At 38.6% G+C, this 18157-nt stretch overlaps 1 protein-coding gene across 1 annotated transcript in view; it reads left to right on the forward strand.

The window, feature by feature from the left end:
* The first annotated feature begins 4668 nt into the window (after positions 1-4668).
* Positions 4669-18157, forward strand: part of LOC145983721 (histone-lysine N-methyltransferase NSD2-like) — an 82614-nt gene continuing 69125 nt past the window's right edge. Inside the window, exons 1-3 of the mRNA XM_083116773.1 lie at positions 4669-4963; positions 6726-6871; positions 15413-15522. Of these exons, the coding sequence (XP_082972899.1) occupies positions 4669-4963; positions 6726-6871; positions 15413-15522 (551 nt within the window). The remainder of the gene's footprint in view (positions 4964-6725; positions 6872-15412; positions 15523-18157) is intronic.

Raw genomic sequence — 18157 nt, forward strand, 5'->3', positions numbered from 1 at the left:
GTAATATACATACATACACACACATATATATATATATAGTGTGTGCGCGCACGTGCAATTTGTAATTAATTAATACACTTACAAGGGAGGTCTAAGTCTCCCCCTCCTATTTGCATGAAACTTGGCAGGTGTATAGAGGGGCCCAAAGGAAGAAATACGTGTTTTTGTGTTTCAGCTAAAAAACGGTTTTAGGGAACCCCCCCCCCTCAAATGTCAAGATGAGGAGAAATTGAAGTGGGATCTGACCCCAAATCCATGTAAATATGGCATATGAAGAAACAGGGGGCATAGGGCCTCTCTATACACCTGCCAAATTTCATGGAAATTGGAGAGGGACACAGTGGTCAGATGATCCCCAGGTCAATTTGTCCTCATCTTAACATTTCAGGGAATTTTGCCCCCTAAAACAGTTTTTAGCCGAAACAGAAAAACACGTATTTCTTCCTTTGGGCCCATCTATACACCTGCCACGTTTCATGGAAATCAGAGGGGAACACAGGGGTCAGATCCCCACTTCAATTTGTCCTAATCTTGACATTTGAGGGGGGGTTGCCCCCTAAAACAGTTTTTTAGCCGAAACAAGAAAACACGTATTTCATCATTTGGGCCCATTTATACACACACCTGCCAAGTTTAATGGAAATCGGAGGGGGACACAGGGGTCAGATCCCCACTTCAATTTGTCCTCATCTTGACATTTGAGGGGAGGTTTCTCCCTAGAACAGATTTTTAGCCGAAACAAAAAAAAACATGTATTTCTTCCTTTGTGCCTCTCTATAAATCTGCCAAGTTTCGTGGATATCGGAGGGGAACACAGGGGTCAAATGCCCACTTAAATTTGTCCAAATCTTGACATTTGAGGGGGGGTTGCCCCCTAAAACAGTTTTTTAGCCGAAACAAAAAAACACATATTTCATCATTTGGGCCCATTTATACACACACCTGCCAAGTTTAATGGAAATCGGAGGGGGACACAGGGGTCAGATCCCCACTTCAATTTGTCCTCATCTTGACATTTGATTGGGTTTTGCCCCGTAAAACCATTTTTTAGCTGAAACAAAAAAAAAACATGTATTTCTTCCTTTGGCCCCCACTATACACCTGCCAAGTTTCATGGAAATCGGAGGGGGACACATAGGTCAAATGCCCACTTAAATTTGTCCTCATATCGACATTTGAGGGGGGTTGCCCCCTAAAACAGTTTTTTAGCTGAAACAAAATAACACGAATTTCTTCCTTTGGGCTCGTTTATACACACACCTGCCAAGTATCATGGAAATCGGAGGGGGACACAGGGGTCAGATCCTCACTTAAAATTGTCCTCATCTTGACATTTGAGGGGGGGTTGCCCCCTAAAACAGTTTTTTAGCTGAAACAAAAAAAAACACGTATTTCTTCCATTGGGCCACACTATACACCTGCGAAGTTTCATGGAAATCGGAGGGGGACACTTAGATAACCTCCCTTGTTAGTCTTACGCTTTGTAATTATATAACACTGCTTATATTATAATGTTTTATTTTAATTTTTAAAACTGTAACTGTGGAACAATTGTATAATTTTTGTGTAACATTTCTAACTTGTTATATGTGTTAAAGGTTTCATCCTGTAATGAAATGTCTCACATTTATGTGTGTTTTCATTTCCAATACATTCGAATGAATACATATTCGTTTCAATGGCATTTACAAAATCACCTCTGACATTTTATGTTAAACAAGTAAGATTATTTTTGTGCACGAGTGTGTTAGCCGATGCGTAGCAAAGTATTTTAGGAACAACACTTGAAAAAAATTCTTGTAGGACTAACTAATGAAAAATGTCTTTGTAATCGAAGATCATAATACTTTTAAGGTGTGGTAATATTATAATGGGATTGAGATACGAAACTCTCGGATCCGGATTTTCAGATCTGGATCCAGATCCAAAACTTTCAGACCTGGATCCAGATTTTTCGGACCCAGATCCGAATCTGGATCTGGAATTTTCGGATCCGGAACTTTTGGATCCGGATCCAGATCCAAAACTTTCGGACCCGGGTCCGGATCCAGAATTTTTGGATCTGGATCCAGATCCGTAACTTTTGGATCTGATCTGGATCCAAATGGATCCGGATCCATTTGGCCATCCCTAATATAAATCATTATCAAGTTGTCTTCCTATGATTAAATGAGTTTATATTGGTACTTGGTTATTTCTGCTTAAATGAACAGGGAAAAAGGCTTTATCTGAAGTGCTTGGCACTGCTGAAATCATGTGCCGAGTTGCTACCCATGTTCCTTGAATTTTACTTGCTCTTGTAGGTGTTGTCAGAGCTGCTGCTTTGGTGATTTTGTGATATCATAGCAAATGAAGTTTTGCATTAATATTCAGTTCTCAGTTTGCTTCTCTCACAGTATTTTTCAAACAGCTTCTGTGGTCTCCCCTTACTATATTAGGAAACAGAATCTTCATTTTCCTGCTGTATGTCATGTGCGATTCCAGGTAGAAAAGAAAGTTTCCTATTGTCACTGTTTGTTCACTTTTAAGAAGACATTCCTCCTTCTGTACATATGTCCCATGTCTTTCTTAATTCACTGCAGAATATTTTAACAATGTTGTGGACATCCATTGACATCATCTCAGTATTCACTCAATGCATTAACCATACAAATGCCGAAGAAGTTTTCTCGGGATATAAACCAGGCAGACCCGTAACCAGGATTTTATTTGGGGGGGGCATCATTCCTTATCAGCAGCCACCATCTAATGGCCAAAAAGTGGGGGGTGGGGTAGAAGCCCTGAAATGAATTTCTCAGTATATTACAAATTTTTGGGGGTTCAGCCCCCTTAGCCCTCCCCCTGGCTACATGTCTGCAACCAAGTGATTTCCGGATAAGCTTCCAAGAGCTAATGTCACTCTCATCTTCAGGGATTGAAGTGCAGAGATGTGTCAGGGTAAGGTTTTATGTATTTGATGTGGAAGGGGTCTGGTGTACATGCCGGGCTAATCAGGTGCCGTCTCTCCAATGTTTGCACTCCCAGTCAACTATTGCTAACCAGGCTGGGTCCAGTTTGAATCCCATGTTCCTGTTGGGGTTTTCCTTTCCCTCGTGGATGGCTATTGGTTCTTTGATGATTCAGTCCTAGTAATTGGATGACTTATTGATGATCTTGGTAGTTGTGAAGTCAGTTCTGTGATCCTCATGGATGAAATGTTCTGAAACACAGATTTCTCAAGATGCTCGCATGTTCTATGCAACGTTGTTCGATTGTCTTCCCCGTTTGTCCAATGTAGGCTTTACTGCAGGAACAAATGATTTGATAAACCCCGGTTGTCTTCTGTCCTAGGTTGTCTTTAGGATTTCAAAGTCTGCTTCTGACTTTTGGTGGTGTTTTTGGATAGTCTTAATGATGTGTTGTGAAAGAATGCAGCTGATGACTGCAGAGAAGTTTCCAGTGTATGCATCTTCTCCTCTTGGTTGTCTGAGGGGTCCGGGTTTACACAATAAATTGATGTATACTAATTGCTGAATTTTTATGTGACCATTCCCACATACACATCTGTATACAGGTACCTAACTCATAAGAATATCAATAAAATATTAGAAGAGAAGGTTTAAATATGGGTTTTGGAGTTATCAGTGCTCCCGGGTGCTGCAGCCTGGCAGAAGCTATTGGAACTGGTTATCTGTCAAGGACAAAGGTTGTGGCAATAATTCGCTTGGATGCTGTTTTAAGAAAAAAATCTACCTCCGAAAACTTTTAGTAGGTATGTTTTAACTCGGTGTTTTCTGAATTCTCATCTGCTTTGTATAGGTTATGATATTAGCGGTACTTAAAACAAATGTGGGTTTTTATAATGCCATGATTTGTTTGTAAAATATGTACCACAGAGAGCGAAAATAAATTGAAGAAAAAAATAGTGTGATGGTCTAAATATGGGCTATGACATGAGGTCTAATGTTGAGATCACATTTTCAACAAATATTTGGATGTTTTTCTTAATTTCGATTTTTCTCATTCAGCGTGATTTTCAAAACAACAGATTATTCATAAATATGAATTTTATAACGTTTTAGTGATAAATTACTGTTTTTTAAATTTTAATTGCTCTTTGTGATATTGCCACTAGTAGCCCATATTTAGACCTTTTCCTCTACAAGGAAAACACTGTTTACCTGACCCTGGCGCAGGGTAACATTCATGATTCAATTTTATGACTGTTCCTTTTCACATTCTACACTGTAGCTTTATATAAGATCATACATAGCAAAGATACTGTAAGAAGAAGTGTAGATTAGAACACTGTCAGTCATGCTTGATGACTGATTTGAGGTTCAAATGGACAATTTGAGCTGTCATGTACTGCCTTTTGAACAGTTTGAATGGTCCTTTTCTGTATTTCTTTGTTCTAATTATCCACATATGCTTCATAGATAAGGGTGAGGTGACAAGGCAGCAAAGATGTTATATATTAGCCATAAAATATGCATAAAAGGGCAGTACTCACTCAAGAATTGATAGTTAAGCAAACATAGAACAGTTTGTTTACAAGTAAATATGCTAACAATGTGCTCATAATTAATTGAAGATTTTTTTTCTGATGGGCAGGTATCCCAGAAAAACTAGTCTGTAGTAAGAATGATTACCAGAAAGCGAAGCATTGAAACCAAATGTCATGTAAAGATGGCCACTGAGTGCCGAATTTCCACAGCCAACAGTGAACATAGCAATGATAGAACTTCAGGTGTGAGAAAAGAGTGTCCAAGTGAAAAAAATGGAAAGTTTGTTAATGGCAAGAGAAAAATCCAAGCTTCAGCTGTGGAAGCTTCCAGGCCAGTTGGCTGCAATGGGCTTGATGCACAACCTGCTGTTGATTGGTGTGTTGGCGACTTGGTATGGGGGCATCTAGGAAGATACCCTTTTTGGCCTGCTATGATAATGTATGATCCTGAAGATGGAAAGTTTAATAAAACCTCAGGTAAGTAATTTGTTTTGTATTTTTCTTGTGCTGTCGTGTGTTTATTGATGCTCTGCTAATTTTTTTTTTCAGTACTCAACATGCACCTGCACAACAGGATAAATATGAAGAATGAATCACAAGTGCAAAACATAAGCAGAGTTTGCAGCTCTTCCTCTAACAGATCACCTGAGCAGACAACACAATGCCAGAAAACGTGCACCACAGTGTCTTGGTTGTACAGTCATGGGCACTTCTGGGTTGTAACGATTCAATTGAAAGTCAATGGAGTTCTTAACAACCCAGACGTTTTCGTCACTGTATCAATTTTGGCTTGGAAATCATGGGGAAGAGTTTTGTTTTTCTCAGTTGTATCCAACCTCATTAATTGGAAGTCACTTTCTTAGAAATTATAATTATTATGCTTAAAGGTAGGTTATGGGAGAAAGAAAACGGTGTGGGGGTTACACATGTGCCCTAAATAAATGAAGTCCAATTAAAATTTAAACAATTACAGTTGTAATATTTTAATTTTACAGCTAACAGTTCCAATGGGAAGCAAGTTGTGTCTCATTCCTCCTTCCTGTTTCACACAATTAAGTAGCTTATGAATTTACAACCATTTTTGCATGTTGTTTTCATTTATCATGTAGAATAATGCCAGAAATACTTTTCCACCACTGTTACATAGTGCTGATGAAGCATTTGTGTCCCTATCAAGAAGTGTTTCTTGTTTGGTGATACTTTTACCTGTAGGATAATGCAAACATATGCTAGACTTCAAAAATGTTTTGCGTTTCGAACAACTGTGACTTAACCTCTTCCAAGTCTGGCTTCTGTGGACAGGACCTTTTCAAGCGTGTACTTTTCAAACCTTCCGCAAAGTACAAAAAAAATATTGCCTGAGAACTAATTGTCATACAGAGATTAAATCTTTTTTTTGTTTTGGAATGATATGGTTTTTAGCAGAGGTGAAATTTATGCATTGTGCCTTCCAATAATGAAAGTTAAAGGAAGAAGAAGAAAGTTGAAACTTTTAAAAAAAATTGGCATTCAGCATACCCCTGTGGCCCCCCACAATAGATCAAAGTGAATGAAAAGAAAAAGTATGTAGCAATGGTACATTCCTACAATCATGCAAAGTTTCGTTGAAAATAGGCTGATACATAATGGGGGTAAAAATCACAACAATGTATAACGGTGGCAGTGTTGCCAATTTAGCTTCTATCGTTGGCCCAGTGGATGCTAGATCGACCAAATTTGGGGGGAAGCATGGCAATAGACTACTGAGGATATGTATATAATTAAAAAAATGGTGGTTGAGGAGTTATAGCTCTTTTTATAAAACCTATGTCATAATAGTGAGAGGAGAAACTAGGACTTTTTCAAACTTTGTTTGTTATTGATAGTAACAATGGATATATTGTTTTGTAATTCAAGTATGTCATACCTTCATACATATACTAATAAACAAAATGGACAGAAATTGAAATATTGTGTGTAGTTTTTAAGAAATGTACATTCATTGCTGCAATGTGGTGCTGATATATTGCATATCCCATCCATCTGCAACTGGTATACCTGCCATGGGACATAAACATCCCATCCATCTGCTAAATGTTAATATGAAAAATGGGAAATTGTTTCAGTATGTACAAAACAGGGAGTTACGGAAAGTTCTTTTTTAACAGTTTTCTGAATACTGGAATTTTGTTGCAGGATTATTATTTGTGAGATGATATAATATTTTTCTATGTAGTACTGTTTTTTTCTCTACTTCTAGTTTTTCGAAATGCTCAAATTTCCCGAAAATATCATGTCCATTTCTTTGGGGATAGTGGGAAAAGAGCTTGGTTAAATTCTCAGTCCCTAATGGAGTTCAATGGAAGGGATCATTTCTTGAAGTTATGTACAACTGTTTTGAAACAGGTAAGTAATTTGTTGTCTCATTCATCTCTCTTAATTCTGTTTTGATCTTGTTCTCAAGGCTGTAAATTTAGTTTATTTGCTATATATTTTCCATAGATTATGTATACATTGCCAGTAATATTCATGATGTGGGAGATATGCGAGCAAGTGAAATCAGCGGTGCAAACCCCAGAAGTGCTAAAACTGATCACAGATTCCATAATTGAATCGATCACAAAAGCTGTGGTGGATCGTTTGACAGAAACGATGAAGTTCAATTCGGAAGAAGTCAACTCCCTTCGCGCGGAACTCGCGGACAGAGACGAAAATATCCGAAATTTGCAAGAAAAAACAGAGGATCTGGAACAATACCAAAGAAGAAATAGCATACGTATCTTCGGAATTCGGAAAGTACCGACAACATCGCCCTGTCTCTTTTTGAGGAGCATTTAGGGGTTCACGTAAGCAACGGTGATTTGTGCCGAACGCACAGGGTAGGTCCGAAGTCTCCCGGGTCGCACAGAGGCATCATCGTGAAATTTACTAATTACAGGGCAAGGTCGCTAGTTTTCAGGAACCAAAGGAAACTCAAAAACTCTGGAATCTCCATAAGAGAAGATCTCTGCAGTGCACGGCTGCAGCTTCTCAGGAAGGCCATCGAGAAGTTCGGTCTCAAACAGGTGTACACGGAAGATGGGAAAATAGTGGTCAGGAAAGGTAACACAAAACACTATGTCACATCGTGTAGACAACTATCAAACCTGTAGAACAATCTAGCTGTAATACGCGAAAAAAAACAAGAAAAAACTCTGGGACAGCAGCAAGTCGCTCGTAGGAAGTGTATTATTCTACAAGAGCCATGAAAACTAATAATCTAAATATGTTTAATTCTATTGTGCCATTAAAATATTATGTGTTTGTGTCTTCGTCTCAAGCAATAGTGTGTGTAAATTTGTGTGTGATTGTGTGTCGTTGTTTGTGTACTTGTTTCCACCCGATGAAGAGAAGAAATAACCTGGATGTGTGTCTTAGAAATTTTCGTGTAAGTCAGGTAAGTGCTTGCCTTGATATATCGTTCGCTTTTTTCGATAAAAGAATGTCCCCACAGCTACGTATTCCGATCGGCCGCAGAGAGAGGGGAGGGAAGGAGAAACAGTAGCGCCTTTTTCTTTCAAGAATGGGTGAAAACGTCATGAGAGAGATCGACCCCTACCCGCCTGACCATCAAACAGTCTCAACCCCCGTTACTCGGTCAAAGACCCACGACACCCTGGTTCGGAAGCAGAGGTTGCCAAATTTATCCGACCTCGGCATAGCACACGCAAACGTTCGTTCTTTAATCCCGAAAATAGACGAACTGAGGTTCGTGGTACGCCAACGTGCTTACGATATCGTAATAATAACGGAAACGTGGCTCTGTAGCGAAGACGGGATGAACGAAATCAACATCCCCGGTTACTCGGTTTTCCGTAACGACAGAAACAAAGAAAGAAGGCGGGGCCATTGCCATATTTATCCGCTCGGCGCTGGCAGTAAAATTCGTAGACTTCCGACCATCCGAAGCCAATGATATTGAATATATTAGCATGATAGTTAGTGTAAGTGACTTAAAAGTTGGCATTTGCGCGTTTTACCGTCCACCAAATGTACCCTATACAAATCTCGCCATCATAGAAGAAATTATTTCAGATAACTATGCCAGTGTAGACGCTTTCCTTATGCTAGGTGATTTTAATTGCGACATGCTCAACACACAAAAAGCGGAGACCCTGTTTCTTAAAGATATTATAAAATCGTATAGTTTAACACAATTGATTGATAAACCCACTAGAATAACGGAATCTTCCGAAACATTGTTAGATTTAATAATTGTTGACAACCCCAACGTTGTATCTTCTTTCGAAATCGCGAGTCCAATCGGAACTTCAGACCACTGCTTGACGAGCGTGTCACTGCATTGCGCAAAACCCAGGGATAAAGCCAAGTACGTTACGTACCGAGATTTTAAGAAATTTGAATATGAAAATTTTTGTCTAGATGCTGTAAACATCAATTGGAATGAAACGTTTAAACTTGGAAACATCGATTCTAAAATAGAATTTTTTGAGAAACATCTCGTCGACCTGTTTAACATTCACGCCCCATTACGAACGGTTAGGGTGATGAAAGAGCCAGCGCCGTGGCTAACGGATAATCTTAAGCTTCTCATGAAACTGAGGGATGGTGCGCTGCGTAAATACAAGCGAAGCAAATTAATTTTACATTGGGACGAATATAAAAGAATATAAAAGATTAAGAAATTTTACCACCTCTGTTACGAGGCAAGAGAAGAAAGCTTATTTTTCTTTTATTGTAAATAACAATAAGAGAAATTCAAAGAATATGTGGAATAGCCTGAAAACAATCGGTATTGGTAGCAAACTGAACGCGGGAGAACTTCCGCCTCACCTGAGCAGTCCCTCTGAAATTAATAAACATTTCGCAAATGTCTATGACAGTGTTCCTCGAGACAACGCCATTATTGCAAAGGAGTGCAAGTATTTCTTAGAGAACCGCTTTCAAAACGATGCAAAAGAATTATCCTTTCGCCAGGTTCAAGATTCTGAGGTTGAAAAGGCAGTGTACAGTATTCGATCAAATGCTGCAGGAGTGGACAACATTACGCGCAAAATGCTTAAACTGGCCCTTCCCTTCATACTTACGGCACTCACGCATACCATAAATTTTTCTCTGAAAACCAGCCAATTTCCAAATGCATGGAAAGAAGCTCGAGTTATTCCGCTCCCAAAAAAGCAGACGTTAACCTCTCTAAGTGATTTAAGACCAATCAGCATTCTATCAATATTTTCAAAAGTCACAGAAAAGATAGTATCTATACAATTAAAAGAGTACATTGCAAAATATAAAATCTTACCTGATTCTCAATCAGGTTTCTGTACTTCTCATAGTACAACCACGGCATTGTTATCTGTCACGGACAATATTTTACGTTCGATTAACGATAAAAAACTAACTATACTAGTATTACTAGACCTTTCTAAAGCTTTCGATCTTGTCAATCATAACCTTCTCCTAGCAAAAATGAAATACTACAGTTTTTCGAAGCCTGTAATAAACTGGTTCCAATCATATCTACACGAAAGAAGACAAAAGGTTTTTAACCCTGCCGACACCGGATCATCACCAATAACATTAAATGGAGGAGTCCCACAAGGTTCCATTCTGGCCCCCCTTTTATACACCTTATACGTCGCCGATATATCAGAGACCATCAGCCATTATAATATACATTGTTACGTGGATGATACGCAGTTGATGATATCGTCATCACCATCGGATTTGTTAAACAAGATAGATAATCTAAATAATGATTTACATACCCTTAACAAGTGGCTCACTGCAAATGGGCTCACAATTAACCAGAATAAATGCGTATACACAATTTTAGGCTCTAACTATTATCTTGAAAAAGTAAATTATGATACAATTAACATCAAAATTAAAAACCAAAACATAATTTATGCACCAACCGTTAAAAATCTAGGCCTTACTTTTGATCCCAAACTTTCCTGGGCAGGGCATATTTCAGCGCAATGCACAAAAGCGCTAACAATAATGAGATCACTCTACAGGAGGAGAGACTTTTTCACTAAAGAAACAAAATTATATCTCATCGAAACTCTAATATATCCTATTTTCGATTACTGTGATGTGGTGTACGGCACGAATTTACAACGTAAAATATCGAACAGAATACAAAAAATACAGAATTCTTGCATTCGTTACGTTCTCTCGATCAGGAGAAATCAGCACATCCTACCCTTGCTCAATACATACAAAATCCTTAACATGTCTAGGCGACGCCTTCTGCATCAGTGTTCTACAATATATAAAGTATTAAAATTGTAAACACCTAGCTATCTCCACGAGAAACTGGCATTTAAAAATTCCATACATCCATACAATACTAGAGGTCGGCGAAAAATCGACATTCCCCGCCACTCTGCTGTCAGTTTTGAAGGCTCCTTCTCCCTCTGGTCTGCAAAGGTTTGGAATGCTCTTCCTGATTATGTTTCTTTTGCTACAACACCCAAAAACTTCAAAGAACAAGTCGTATTATTTTTATTGCAAGGACAACAATTGAGCATTAGCTCGTACGGCTAAGCAACAGGAATCAAGTAAAGTAAAACCATGTATTTTGCAAACACTTATCTGACACAATGAATATTTATTTCATCCTGTATGCATGCTATTTTAGTATCGATTTGGAAATTGCGTATGTACACGTGTGTATGTGTGTGTGTGTGTGTTAATGTATCGGTCATTGTATTCTCTTATAATTTTATTATTTTTCATTTATGTCAAATTCATTCATGTTATGTTATTTGATTTCAGTATTATTCAGTATTATAAATGTATGTATTGTAACTTTTATTCACCAGAGTTAGGTGGTAGAGCAGCCCAAGGCTGAATCTCGCTCTGTAGTAAATAAAAAGACTTTTCAATTCAATTCAATTCAATGATGTGGAAAGCAGTTACTATATCTGCATAAGAACTACTTTCATTCTTTCCTCCAGTGGTTAGCACATCGCGCTATGATGCCAGGGGTCCCAGGTTCGAATCCTGGCATGGGCATGGATGTTTGTGAGTGTCCATTCATCAATTTCATCATATCATCACTCATCCCCATCTTTGCAATTTAGCCAAACGTGGCACAAAAAGCAAAGTAAAATAAAGCAAATCAATCAATCATTCTTTCCTCCACTCACATTCTTGTACTAAATTTGTATTGTCCTCTCTCCATTGAATCATGTCACAAAGTCATGTAGCTTCATAGTGGTTGTGATGTGATCAGATAGCCATTGATTTGAGGCTGGGTAAGTTCCAGAACCACTTATGGGGGAATATTAACTGAAAAATGTCTTTGGTTCATTTGATGTGAGGGGTGTAAGGGGTGACCTTCTAGTAAGGCACCCAAAAGTCAATCTCACTTCCATGCAGTACACCCCAATAACTGCTTCTTGCAGGCAAACGGGGCTCTGGCATTTGGACCTACAGCAAGTATAATCTTCATAGGACTCTGTGTGTGTTGTAATGTGTTTTTTCCTTGTGTGTGCCGAGTGCCCTTTTACAGCCTCAGCTTTTAACCTAGGTAAGGATATTTTAGTCATTGCAGACAGTAAAGTTTTAGTTTGTGTTTAGTTGTGAATGAATTAATTAAAAATTGACCTGCACTTATTTTTATTTTAGTTAAAGGGTTTATCCCCGTATAATGTGATGGGCCGAAATAGCTTATTTGCTGAAGTGCCCATCATATACGAATCAATCAATAGAGAATATTTTAGTCCGACATTACAGTTATGGTAGGCTGGACCCTGCATATTCTGTTTGCCATGGCTTTGCGACCTTACCTCACCCCTCATCTTGCCAAAACCTCAATGTGTGGTTCTGTTGACAGTTGAAATGTTGCCACATCTTTTCCCTTTTCTCGGGTGTCAGCAGCCAGCCCTTGTCTGGGTATGGTCACTGCATCGCACAGCAACATGTTGGGGGAGGGATGAAGACAGGCCCATAGCGAGTATGATAGGGAGCTGGCACAAAGAGCACCATAGAAAGCATTTTTTTTTTAATGACAGCAAAGTTAGATTATGTGACGGAAATATTTACAAGTATGAGAGGTATATTTTGGTTACACACTGCTAAAATGTTGTTTCCCAAATTAGTAGTAATAGTAAGTTTTTAAAGATCTTCTTCAGAGACTAAGACATAACCGAAATATTCTTAAATATGCTAAACTTTTAAATCGGAAATACAAATCTTTAAATACATCCTTTATTATTTTTTATGAGTTCCTCTTTGTTTCCTCATTTCAAAATTTATAGGATGTAAATATCACAGACCATGATCATATGCTTAACTTGGTGGTAGCAGGAGGAGGGGTGCACTTGCAGGGCTGGGGACAATGGGGATCAGGAAAAAAGTCTCCATTTTGACTGCACAGCATACCAAACACAACTAAATGGCGACCAGGAGTCATGCACTCTGAGGGTGTTGGTGTGTGATCTTCATCTTCAACACCCGAGAGGATGTGTTTAACATTAAGGAGGTTGGAATAATGTCCTCGCAATTCAATGTGAGATCCTTGACTAATGGACCCTGCACTGTTAAGTGTACATATATATGAATATTAACATAACACCGATGTTGTTATTTTCAATTTTGTAGCAAGGAGGAAAAGTCTAATTCTAACATTGTAATTCTTTTTTAAAGAGAAGCTGGGATTAGCTTTTTCAAAAGCATTTTCTGCTCATTTTATGTAGAAAAGTTAGAAGTTCGTAGATGGACTTAATTTAATAAATGTTTGATCTCTCATGTGGTGGCAGAGTGGATTTTGATAGCCAGATAATACCTAGGGATGCTATACGCTATATGTCCCGGGTTTTCAGGGACAATCCTGGAATGGTATCATTTGTCCCTATGTTCTGAATAGTTTCTTTGGGATGCACAAATGTCCTGGAATCGGGTGGGAAGAAAGAAATGATTAAGATGCTTACTTTCCTCAACTTTTCTTTAATTTTAAATGTGTGGACGTAATTTTAAAATGCTCATTTTACAAAACAATGTAATTCTACATTGAACCACTCCCTCTCCATAATACAAGAGTTAACGAGATACAGACGGTACTGCAAACATCTTTGACTTCACGATGGTGCTGCCGTCTGCTAGCAGTGCTGAATTTCGGTTATGATTCTCTTCCATTGTATAGTAACCCGCTTACTATAAAGAGTCAGTGCTTGGGTGCCTATCTGTTCAGTCCGCAGTTTTCAAATAAAGTTCCCACACAATGTGTGATGTAAATGACAATTATGTTGTATATACATACAACTTTATCGGGTCCAGTCCCCCCCCCCCACTTCCTAACAAGCTATCGGGCCTCCCCAGTGCTGCAGCGGTAGTATCTTTGCCTTCTAATCAAGAGGTCCTGGGTTTGATACCTGGTGGTGGCACAAGTGGTTCAGATCCCACTTTAAACTGTAGGTCCAGTCCCAATTAGCCTTACTGTGCATAAAGTGGACTTAAAACACCAAATCAATCAATCAACCTAACAAGCTATCGATCAGTAGTGTCCCAGATTTTTACTTATGAAATATAGGGACCCTAATTGAACCAAAAGTTGACCACCCCCCCCTTACACGAGCTATATATATGCCCATGCTTCAAACAGACTACAGAGGGTTCTCAGTAGGATAACTTTAATTCTAACCACCATTATGTGGCCTGTGTTAAATTTTTTATGGACAGTTATGGAAGTATTATTTTGTAAGTACTCAGGAAACATGTTACCTAATATAACTGCACAAAGCACATAGTAAGAAGAAAAGTTGAAGAAGAATTCACCTAGATTAAAAATGTCAATAGTAAGAAATACATTGGAGTTGAATTACATTTATTAACAATAATTTAAATATACTGTACTCTGCCTAGTTTAATAGTAGCCACAGTGGTCTAGTCACTAGGTCATCTAACTGTCACATGGGAGACCTGAGGTGGGTAATCTAAGGTAGGATTTTTTCCAGCCTTGTCCCAACATGAAGTAGCCCTGGAGTTCACCCAGCCTCAGATAAGTGGGTAAAGGTGCTTGGAGGATGGTTCTGATCACATAACTTCCAGAAATGGGTGAGATCGAGAATGTGTGGGGTTATACCTCCATATCCTCATATTTACCTTCATGGTACGGTGCAATTTGCATGGGGAACTTTTTTATTATACACTTGCGTGCAAAGAAATAGACCCACCTAACACTTTTGACATAAAATGTTATTAAATTTATTAACATCATACATAATTATTACTGAACTTTATCTACATATAAGTAGGATTAGACTCTTTAATTTGGATAAACATTTTATGTGACTCCAAACAGTTGGAAGAAAAAGTAAGAACAAGTAAACATTTTATGTCAAAGTGTGAGGTGGGTCTATTTCTTTGCATGCAAGTGTATATTATTTTAACAGAGTGGTTTATTTCTACCAGAAGAACTGTGTGCAGTCTTTCTGTGAAAGAAGCACTCCAACTGATACTTTTCATATGTGTTTCTATACTAAAATATTTAGACCAAAATTAAAGCAATTATTTATTTTTGTGTGAATCACACATTTAGTCATGACTTTCAGGGCCTCCCCGATGGCATAGTGATAACATTGCTGCCTTGTAATAAAGGCGTCCCAGTTTCAATACCCAGGGGAGGCTGGAGGCACATGGCACAGTGGTTTGGATCCCACTTTAAACTTCGGTTGCAGTCTTGATTATCCTTTCTGGACCTAAAGTGGACTTAAAACAACAAATCAAAGAAACACACTTAGTCATGATTTTTGGAACATGCTCATGGGAGGTATGTTTACTAGAACAACCTTTTTTAGCCGGTTTCTTTTTCTACACAGTTATTGTTATTATTGAATAGTTTTTATTGTTATCATCAAATATTGTTTACATTACTATTTTTGTTTATTTGGTTGAAGAGTGAAATTAAACTTGAAAGTAATTAATGATCTCTCTTTTTAGTCCAAGAAAAGAGATCCCAAATATATTTCAAGATACAAGGTTCAACAAGGCATTCTTGGCAAATGGGAGATGGCAGTAAAGCAGGCTGAAGCTTCTGTGACTAAAACTAGGTATTTTTTTTTATTCTAGTTATTTAACACTCATTTTTTCCTACTAAATTTCAATGTTTGCTAATACTGGCATTGAGAAAAAGCCAGCAACAATAGCTTCCCCATCCATTGCACAGTCACGGACACTTCTGGATTGTAACAGCTCCATGAACTTCCAATGCAATCATTACAACCCAGTTGTGTCCGACAGTACACAGGTGTGGGTCTTTTACACTTCTTTCCTCCTTACTTGCTAGAGGTGAAGCTCATTGGACACATTTGCATGTTACTTAAATCAGGATGGCGACAGACCAGGAAAAGTCGGGAAATTTGAGGGGCCAAAGAAGTCAGGGAAATGTCATGGAATTTTGCCTTGATTGACAAATATTTCTTTGTTGAACTGTGGGGTGCAATGAATATGCCATGCATTTGCCTTTAAAGAGGTTGTGATGAAGTGCTGTAATTAATGGGAAATATTCTTGCCAGCCCTCGGCATCAACTTTTAGGTCCCTATTGTGCACCCGACACAACTAAGGTGCCAGAAACAAGTGATGGAAGGTGTGGCAGGAGAAATTTCCTGAGGGGAGGAGACAAATTTGATGACCTCTAAATATCACATGTAAAATGTATTGACTTATCATTTTTTCTTGTCTGTAAGGGGTCAAATGTTGGAGGCACATAGTGGTTCGGATCCCACTTTAAACTGTAGGTCCAGTCCCGATGAGCCTCACTGTGCACAAAGTGGACTTATAACACCTAATCAATCAATCAATCAATGTAAGGGGGCAAAGCTGTCAGCCAGAAGGGGTCCACTCTGACATCATCCAACACTGTAGTACTACAGAGTGGCTACTCATTGGGAATTCCTTGAATTCTGGGATTTATTTGTGAATTATTGGCTCCGGGAATTATACATGAATTCTGCGTGATTTTTTTTCCGTAGACATGAACATTTCCAGCTTTTATTAATCCAAACCGCATTGAATCCATAGATATTTATAAATGCCCTGTGGCATATTTTCATAGTTTAGCTTTTATTTTTATCGAGGAAGGAAAATAATAAAGGTGCAGTGAGAAACTAAACAGAAATCTCTCATTCACTATACTTTGTTAATGTTCCTTGCAGAATAATCTATCTGACAGACATAGAGAGTCACGGGAAGGTGCCAAATCTAACCTTTTTGGAGCTTGTGAGCTACGAGTTCCTTTATGACTGAAATTCGACTGTGTTAGCATCAGTTTGTTGTCTGTTGTTCACTTGCATGCATGTTCTTGCAGACGAAAGTGTTTTAATTTTCTTAAATATTGTTCTGTGTAATCATAAGCTTTTCCCTAATATGCTTATGATTACACATGGTAATAAGCAAGGTTTAAATATAGGAAATATTTGATTGTACCTTTCAATTTTTAGACATGAATTTTTGGAAAGTTCTCCTTGAAAACCAGGATTTATAAGTACTTGCATTTTATCATGGTCTTAGAGTAGCCACCCTCTACTAATGTCGAATTGCAACAAAATTCTCACATGCATAAAAACGAATGCATGGCAGGCACTCTTATGCATCTGATTTGTTGTCGATTGTGGTATGACATTTCACTGGACAAACTTCCAGGCTGAATTTATGCATGCAATTTTTGTTGGACGTGGCAGTTGACATTTGCCATTGTGCAACATCAGACAAAAATCACATGCATAAATGGAACCTTATAATGCTGGGCTACTGCAAGGATGTCACTGTAATTTTATTAATATTTTATCTAACTTTACCTTATTTAATCTAGCAATGCACATGAAGGTATCCACAGGCCCGTAGCCAGGCAGGAGCCAGGGGGCTGAGCCCCCCTGGAACTACCGTCAGCCCCCCTGGCATTGAGGTCAGCCCCCTTGACATTAGGCAAAACTATTATGTGTAATTTGTGTAATTTGTTTTCATTGAAAAGTGAAAATGTAGACAGCAGATATTATGTTTCTCACAACTTTGATGAAGGTTAAATTCAGGGAGCATGAACAGCAGCTATTACATTCATTCATCTTATTTATAAGAAGAAGTCTTAAGTAGCGGAAAGTATTGTATTTAGGAGATTCTCTTCTCTAGACTTAAGAAAGTTTCTTCACGGAGGAGCTTCTTTATCTGTACCTTCATTGTCCCTGTTGCAACCTCCCATTTATACAGATACTCTATGTGATCAGAAGTATCGGGACACCCACCTGAAAATAAAGTACAAGTTTGGGCAACCCTCCATCGGGAACACTGGCAGTCAATATGGTGTTGGCCCACACTTAGCCTTGATGACAGCGTTTACTCTCACAGGGATACTTTGAAGCAGGTGCCGGAAGGTTTCCTGAGGAATGGCAGCCCATTCTTCGCAGAGCGCCAAAATGAAAAGAGCGATTGATGTGGATCTGTGTGGTCTAGCACGAAGTCGGCATTCCAAAACATCCCAGAGATGTTCTATGGGATTCAAATCTGGACTCTGCGCAGGCCAATCCATTAGTGGGACGTTGTTGTCGTCAAACCACTCCCCCACAAGCCCTGCAGTATGGATGGGTGCTCGGTCATGTTGAAAGACACAATGGTCATCCCCGAACTGGTCTTCGACGGTAGGCAGCATGAAAGCTGTTAAAATGTCAATGGAAGCTTGTGCCATGACATTA

The sequence above is a fragment of the Lepisma saccharinum genome, chromosome 2, assembly GCF_977018435.1.
Source record: "Lepisma saccharinum chromosome 2, izLepSacc3.1, whole genome shotgun sequence".
Classification (NCBI taxonomy): domain Eukaryota; kingdom Metazoa; phylum Arthropoda; class Insecta; order Zygentoma; family Lepismatidae; genus Lepisma; species Lepisma saccharinum.